The sequence below is a fragment of the Rhododendron vialii genome, chromosome 7a (assembly GCF_030253575.1).
Source record: "Rhododendron vialii isolate Sample 1 chromosome 7a, ASM3025357v1".
In the NCBI taxonomy this organism is placed as follows: Eukaryota; Viridiplantae; Streptophyta; class Magnoliopsida; order Ericales; family Ericaceae; genus Rhododendron; species Rhododendron vialii.
Genome location: NC_080563.1, coordinates 35,760,378 through 35,768,778, shown reverse-complemented (window position 1 = coordinate 35,768,778; position 8,401 = coordinate 35,760,378). Strand labels below are relative to the sequence as shown.

The 8,401-nt window shown below is 40.6% G+C and overlaps 2 protein-coding genes across 2 annotated transcripts; both read left to right on the top strand.

Annotated features, from left to right (window-relative positions):
• Positions 1 to 231: 231 nt before the first annotated feature.
• On the top strand, positions 232 to 4,022 carry LOC131332159 (MDIS1-interacting receptor like kinase 2-like). Its single transcript, XM_058366230.1, has 2 exons — positions 232 to 2,918; positions 3,507 to 4,022. Exons 1-2 carry the CDS (start codon positions 479 to 481, stop codon positions 3,884 to 3,886), a joined length of 2,820 nt encoding a protein of 939 aa, XP_058222213.1. The 5' UTR covers positions 232 to 478; the 3' UTR covers positions 3,887 to 4,022.
• Positions 4,023 to 4,786: 764 nt separating this feature from the next.
• LOC131332958 (large ribosomal subunit protein uL10c-like) lies at positions 4,787 to 5,205 on the top strand (the record flags this gene model as incomplete). The annotated part of the gene is made up of 1 exon (XM_058367264.1): positions 4,787 to 5,205. A coding segment is annotated over one exon (360 nt), but the record flags the coding sequence as incomplete, so codon positions are not given.
• Between the last annotated feature and the right edge of the window lie 3,196 nt (positions 5,206 to 8,401).

Sequence of the window (8,401 nt, the reverse complement as noted above, 5' to 3'; positions counted from 1 at the left end):
CTTAGAACTCCAAATTTGGGTTTCTGTCGTTCAAAGGAGAGAGATAGCTAGACGGTAGGGGACTGAGAGGAAGAGAAGAAGGAAGAGAACATTATGGGGAAAAAAGAGGAGATGGGAAGTAGGATGGAGGAGAAACCCACCACTTAGCACTCTCTCCCTCTCCTATTCTAAACCTTGGTCCTAAAAGACTCTTTTTTTCTATAACTCGATATTCGGGTCAGCTTGTAGGCACTTCAACTCATTTTGAAATTCTAAAGTTAACGACCGGGCAAACCTCCAGTGATCCCAAGCTTTTGAATGTTTGGCTTTCATGAGATTCGAATATGCGACCTCATAAAGAACGAACACTTACTTGCTTTATCATATTCAATTGGCCAAACCCACATGGTCTCGTCCTAAAAGAGCTACAATTGACTTGAAACCAAAACACACCCCCAATCTCCAAATACATAAGTGCTCACTCAATACTTCACATCTAATGAATCAAAACACAAGCAAAACCATAATGGTATCCTCCTTCAAAAAATCACTCCTCTTTCTACTTCTTGATTTCTTCCCTATTTTCTTCACTACCCCCTCCTCTGCTTTCAACTTTAATGAAGAAGCTGCTACAATATCACTTCTCAAATGGAAATCCACCCTTCAATATACTAAACCCAGTTCCCCACCTCTCCTATCCTGGAAATCTTCTGAACCCAAAAATTCCTCTTCATCGCCATGTCAATGGCAAGGAATTAAGTGCAACGAGCACGGAACGGTCATCGAGATAAACCTCAGGAATTTTGGCGTAAAGGGTAAGCTTTCGAATTTCGATTTCTCGTTGTTTCCTCACTTGCAGGGTCTTGACCTGAAAGACAACTCCTTTTACGGAACCATTCCTTCCTCCATAAGTAACCTTTCCGAACTCAGTTTCCTATCTCTGTCAAGAAATCAATTCCACGGACCAATCCCGAGTTCGATTGGTCTCCTCGGGAACTTGAGCGTTGTGCTTCTCTATTCAAACTATCTTTCGGGAACCATTCCTCCCTCGATAGGGAACTTGACAAGGCTCACCTACTTGAGGTTACACTATAACGAAATTTCTGGCTCCGTCCCTGCTGAAATCGGAAAGCTAAGCTCTCTCGTCCTGCTAACGTTATTTACAAACAAACTTAGTGGCAATCTTCCTCTAGAAATGAACAATCTCACACAAATGAAGGGACTATTTATAGGTGAAAACAATTTCAGTGGCCATTTACCACAAGAATTGTGCCTTGGTGGATCACTTGAGAAGTTTACTGCACCTGGCAACCAATTTTCTGGTACAATCCCACAAACCATGAAAAACTGCACCAAGCTGATGAGACTTAGGCTTGAGAAGAATCGGCTGACGGGAAACATAGCTGAAGATTTCGGCGTATACCCAAGATTAGAGTACATTGATCTGAGTCATAACGATTTTTACGGGCAACTTTCTTGGGACTGGGGGCGGTTACAAAACTTGACGAAACTAAGCATTTCCAATACTCGAGTGTCCGGAGAGATACCGGCTGAGCTTGCAGAAGCACAAAAATTACAAGAAATCGACCTCTCATCGAATCACATCACCGGAGTTATTCCAAAGGAATTGGTGGATTTGGCCTCGTTGCGCGTCCTTTTCTTAGACAACAACAAACTTTCAGGTAACATTCCTGTCGGGAATGGGATGCTCTCTAGCAACCTTGAAAGGCTTGACCTCGCGACTAACAATTTAACGGGACCGATTCCATCGCTTCTGGGGAATTGCTCGAGACTGAGAGACTTGAATTTGAGCCGCAACGAATTAACGGGAGGCCTTCCGTTTGAGATTGGCAATTTGCACTCTCTTGAAAATCTCGACCTCAGTCGAAACCTGCTGGCGGGAGAGATACCACCACAGATTGGAGATATGCTTCGGTTGGAAATGTTGAATCTCTCCCACAATGAGCTTCGCGGCCGCATTCCACCCACTTTTTATGGATTGCTAAGCTTGACGAATGTTGATTTGTCCTATAATCAGTTGGAGGGTCCTATTCCTAACACGAAAGCCTTTCGCGAAGCTCTAGGGGAGGCATTTGCGAACAACAGAAACTTGTGTGGAAACGCCCCCGGTTTGAAGATTTGCCCTTCCACGAGTAGGAGCAAAGTTGACGGGAAGAAGCACAACTTAGTACTGATTCTAAGCATAATAACTCCTTTTCTAAGTGTTCTTTGTGTTCTAGTTGTAATTCTTATAGTTTTGTCTCTTCGTCGAGGAAGAGCAAGACATGAGGGAACCGAAGGGAGCGCAGAAAACAGATCAGGGCGAGAAGTGGAGCAGGACAATTTGTTTGCTATCTGGAGCTACGACGGCAAAATGTTGTATGAAAACATAATCGAATCGACGGAAGAGTTCAACTTGAAATACTACGTTGGGGAGGGAGCAACAGGGCTCGTTTATAAGGCTGAGCTGCCAAACGGCCAAGTTGTTGCTGTGAAGAAACTTCACTCGTCGCAAGATAGTGAAGCTGAAGCAGCAACCAACTTGAGATGTTTCGCGGCTGAGATTCGTGCGTTGGCGCAAGTAAGACACCGAAACATTGTGAAGCTTTATGGGTACTGCTTCCACACACGACACTCGTTCTTGGTTTACGAGTTCTTGGAGCAGGGAAGCTTGGGAGCGATACTAAGCAACAACGAACGGGCAGTAGGATTCGGATGGATTGAGAGGGTAAATGTGGTTAAAGGTGTGGCGAATGCTTTATCATACATGCACCATGACTGCTCTCCTCCTCTGGTTCATCGAGACGTATCGAGCAAAAACATTTTGTTGGATTTAGAGTATGAGGCTCACGTCTCGGACTTTGGCACGGCTAGGCTTTTGAAGCCTGATTCCTCTAACTGGACCTCATTTGCTGGGACATTTGGATATACTGCACCAGGTAAACTTCTATTAAGATTGTTTATTTTTATCCAAATTTCTAAGCCTATTTGTGGTTTGCATATTAGGTGCTTGTTGGATTTGGAGGTTCCTTTAGGTCAACTCTACAATCCTATGTAGCAGTGTAGCACGGACACTTCTTGGAAGTCAAGTATCGGCATCAGACACTTGCCGGACACTGATACTCTCCGAATAAGTGTGCGACACTTAAATCCGAAGTGTCCTATTTTTTCACATCTTTTTTTATGGGGACACTATAAAAAATGTTCCGGACACTCTCCGTACACTCGCAAAACAAGTCGGGGTGTTAAAACAAAATAGTAGGCTCTAATTAAAAATTAGGGAAATCTTATTTTTTGTGTGAGGAAGGATAATTCATTGATTATAAAGACACGTAAGTGATGGAATGCTTTTGTTCAAATACTTTTGTGAATGATAAATATGATTCAAGGTATATATGTTGTTACAGAACTTGAATGATAAGTGATACTCCCATGTAGGAAAGTGTGATTTGAACATTGATGCAAGGAAGAACGAGCAATTTTAGTAGTCTACTTTATTTGTGTCTTTACTTTTCTTTTCTTGACAGAGCTTGCTTACACAATGGAAGTGAACGAGAAATGCGACGTTTATAGTTTTGGAGTGGTAACATTGGAGGTGATCTTGGGAAGTCACCCGGGTGCCTTCATCTCATTTCTATCGTTGTCATCACCAAACTCTGCCGATCACATATTGTTGAAGGATGTCGTGGACCAACGTCTCTTGGCTCCAACGGATCAAGTTGCGCAACAAGTAGTTTCCGCCATGAGAATTGCATTCGAATGCTTGTGCTCTACTCCGCAATCTCGGCCATTCATGAACCAAGTTTCCAAAGAGCTATCGACTCAGAAGCATCACCTATTGGCTGAGTCGTTCCTCTCGGTAACGTTAGGGCAACTATTCAATCTGGAACACTTATCTTTACAATAAAAGGCTACTGTTAGTACAAGTCGTAGAAACTCTTCCAAGTATTTTCTCTACGCAGAGAATGATTGAGCTAGTTATATTCGCAAACCAAAATACGAGTTTCCTATATTTTTTCAGACGTTTGTATGCTCAAAAAAGTATCAAAACATTCCAATGGGGATACCACAATATGGGCTATGGGCACCACAATATGGGCTATGGGCAGAAGACTATTCTGAGCCACAATTAGCATCAAACAAATGTTTGGGAAACGCCCATTGAAAAAGCCCAACAGAGTCCAAAATTTGCGGCAGGGCATCATAAGCAAGAACAGATGTTTATCCGTTTTTTACGGTCACTCCCCTTACGAATTTGAGAAATGCTACGTCCAAAGAAAATGGATAAAGAATTGACCCTTAAAGTGTACTTGAACGGTTTAGATGCACTGTGCAAAAAATTGACCCTTAAAGTGTACTTGAACGGTTTAGATGCACTGCACAGTGCATCTAAACCGTTCAAGTACACTTTAAGGATCAATTCTTTATTCATTTTCTTTGTCCCTAACATTCCTCTACGAATTTGCTCCACGGCAAGACCCCTCATTGAAGTTTCCATTTGAAGAACGCAGCTCCGTTGAATGGAAAAAATGAAAAGACTATTTTGCCCTTACGTATTTATTTCCAATATACCAGCTCATCCCACGCACCTCTCTCTCTCTCTCCAAAATTTTGCCCCAAATCCTGAACTCTCCCTTCACGATCACCGTCACGCAGCCGAGCGCCACCGAATACACCACTCTCTCTCCCTCTCCCTCTCCCCACAATCGGAAAATCCCTCTCTCATCCTTCACCTTGGAAGCCACTCTCTTCACCTTCCCCTCCTCAAAACCACCACTCTCCTCTCCCTCTCAAACCCTATCCATAAAATCCCACGTCCAAAACCCTCCATCCCTTCCCTATTCCCACTTCCCCTCCGCCTCGTCGGCGCCGGCGCCGCACCACAATCCGCTCCGCTATCAGCCGAACCAAGAAGGAAGAAACTGTCGAAACCGTCAAACACCGCCTCCAAGACTGCCACCTCCTCGCCGGCATCAAATACAAAGGCCTCACCGTCAAACAGCTCCAAGACCTCCGCAAATCGTTGCCGGAAAGTACCAATCTCGTTGTCGCCAAGAACTCGTTGGTCTATAAAGTGATTGAGGGCACCCAATGGGAGGTACTCAAGTCTTGTATGAAAGGTAATGTTAAAGGGGTGGGGTGGGTTTCTCTATTCTTTATTTTCTGAGCACATACTATCATGTAATCGTGTGTGAGGTGAATGAAGTGCAAGTAATTTCAACCGCCTTTCCTATGGTTTTCTTAAAATGATAGTTCATTTTACCTAATTAAAAAATGGTAGAATTTGCCAATTTGTTACTCCGAGAGAGAGAGAGAGAGAAGGGTGGTGGCCGACGGTGTGGTGGTTGCAGTGAGGGAAGGGTGGCGTGGGTGGTGGTCTCTGCCAAAGTGGGGCAAAAATAAAAGTAGGGGGCAATTTTGGAAAATTTTACCACTTTTAGGTGAAAAAACTATCGGTTCTAAACGGAAGGCTGACGGAAGGAGTCTAGGGGAAAAATAAATTTTAATGTGGGGTCTTGTCTTAGCAAAAATTCGTAGAGGGGATGACCATGGAAAACGGATAAACGTAGAGAGGTGTCTAGATAAATAACTTTATGTCACGCGATATGCAAGATATAATTCGTTCACCTAAACGTACAGGAGGGGTTCGATTCATTTAGAACGGCAAACAATCTCAGTCGAGTCAAGCAGTGAATTTTTCCATTTTGATATGACAGGTTAAAAAAGCTTTAAAAATTTGTACTGGCATTCGTTCCGATCCCAGGCTTCAGTCGAGCCGATCACGAACTGAGTGGAGAACATTAACCGGCTTTAAGATGAGTGTACTGGCCTGATAAATATTTAAAAACCGAGTCGAACATGAATTAAACTCGAGTAAGTTGGTTTAGTTTACATTCAATGCATGCTCAAAGTAATCTGTCAAAGCAAACCTCATACAGCACCATCCCCGTAGTTTCTGTGCTGGAAACATCACTCACTTCCATAGTTGTAAGGATAAAAGGCGCACCGAAGCGCAAAATTCTGTTGGGTCCGAGACGTGCACCTTTTTAAAGAGAGGCGCACCTATATGAAAAAAATATTTATATTCTAAAAATAATTGTGTCATGTGCGTTTTTTCAAAGATTCGAAAGAAGCGCCTTGTATATTGGGCTAGAAATATGGTGGGCCATGTATATCGGGTCAATCACGTAACAAGAAGATGGAGCACTGGTTGATTTAGAAAGCAGACTTGACCAATGCACCACCATACACTCCAGAGTCCAAGTCAAGCACTCTTAGTGGGTTTTGTTTTTTTGATAATTCAAGTGTCTTGGCCAGTTTATGCACACCTAGATTAATCTTGGAGGACCAATCCCACCACCTACTTGTGGAGGACCCAATTAAAGTCAGAGCAAAACTCTCTATGGACTAACCCCAAAAAAGTTGATAGCAACTATGAGTCGAACACAAATTAAACTCGAGTAAGTTGGTTTAGTTTACATTCAATGCACGCTCAAAGTGATCTGTCAAAGGGAACCTCATACAGTACCATCCCAGTAGTTTCTGCAAGAAACATCACTCACTTCCTTATAGAAATTTTGGAAAAAAAGTGTTTGGGGTAGAAATATAGTGGGCCTTGTATATCGGGTCAATAACGTAACAAGAAGATGGAGCACTGGTTGATTTAGAAAGCAGACTTGACCAATGCACCGCTATACGTCAAGCACTAATAGTGTCTTTTTCTTCCCATAACTCAAGTGTTCGGATCAGTTTATGTATACCTCGATTAATTATGGAGGACTTAGCTCATATTTTTACTACCTATAAAATGATTTTATTTTTAAAGTGAATACTTTATGTTACATTATTTTCATAATATATGTACACTCTTCCAATCTTGAGAGCTTCTGTATTCCCTCCCTCCAGCCCCCACTTCCGCTTACGCACCCGCTCTCGCTTCATGCAACTAAGGGGTAAGTTATCATTCCTGTTGAAGTTGCTGAAGTACCACGAAGCACCGATACGTCTTGGTAGTTGCCTTATGAGTAGTTTTCTTTAGGTTCTGATGTTTGTGTTGTCTTTTCGCCATGTCGGTGTCCTCATTTCTTTTCCTCGAATTATTGTGTCACCTTTTTTATATCCGCGTCCGTGCATGCAGCTTAGCTGACCTCATAAACTTCTATAGATCCATTGTCTCAATTTTTATTGAGTAAATACTGAATCATATGATCTGCTTTTGCACCGTTAGGCCTATTTTGGTTTAATACACGTACCTTCCGTCTCTTTTTTAGAATCTAGTATTCTATTTTGGGTTGTCACCTAGTAAATATCCATTTTGTAAATTTAATGGATAAAAATTGATATATTTTTTATTTTGCCCCTAAAATTATATTGTATTTTGAAAAGTTAGTGAGTAAAAGTATAATGATAATATTTACATAGAGGATAAGTAGGGAAAGTAGAGGTAAAAATTGATGTAAAAAGTATAATGATGATGTTTTTTTTTTAATAAAATGGAGTTACGAAGTTGGACACTTAAAAAATGAGGGAGAAAGTAATAGTTATGGAGTATTATTTCTTTCGTTATTCAACAAAATTCTGCATTTGTTAGTTTTTTTTTAAAAAAAATTGGATTATTGGTTCGTATTATGATCAAAATTAAATTTTCTTGATTTAGTACAAAAATAAATCCAAAAAGATTTTATTTTGAATTTTTTTGCAGTCAATAAATGATCTTCCACCACCAATAAAGTGTTTAAGTGCATATTTTAGATTTGTGGAATTTAGATGGTAAATTATAATTCTTTCCTATACAGTGAGAACTGCTAAAAGTGTAGGATTATACGTGCACAACGAATTTTGCGGAAGAGTTTATTGAGTGAAAGTATGATTGGAATTCAAAAAGGTCCTCTAGATTGTGATATTTGAGTTTTGCATTTTTTAATTTATTTTACCGAACGCCTTTTAACACAATAAATTCTAAAATTGGCTCTCAAATTGCATTACTCTCACCGTCTCACGCTCCAAAAATGTAAAATAAGAGCTCCAGACACCCTCTAAAGTTGCATGTAAAATAAGAGCTCCAGACACCCTCTAAAGTTGCCTTGTACGTAGTTTTTGGACTCATGATTATACATGTCTCTTGATTATGGCTTTGTTAGTTTCGCATTTGAACTTTGTTTTAGTTTAATTTTCTAATCATTACTCTATTATTTTCTCCAATCATTATCTTATATCTTTAATTATTACTTTTATTTTTCTCTCTATCTTTCTCTAGTCATTACTCCTCCCTTCAATTATTAATCTATTTCTCTCTCCATCCACTATCAAAACTAAAATACTCAAAACTAGCAAACAAACAAAGCCGAAGTTTTTTTTAACCTTTTGGATCATGATTATACACGTCTCTTGATTATGAAGTTTTTTTTTTTTTTTGACCTTT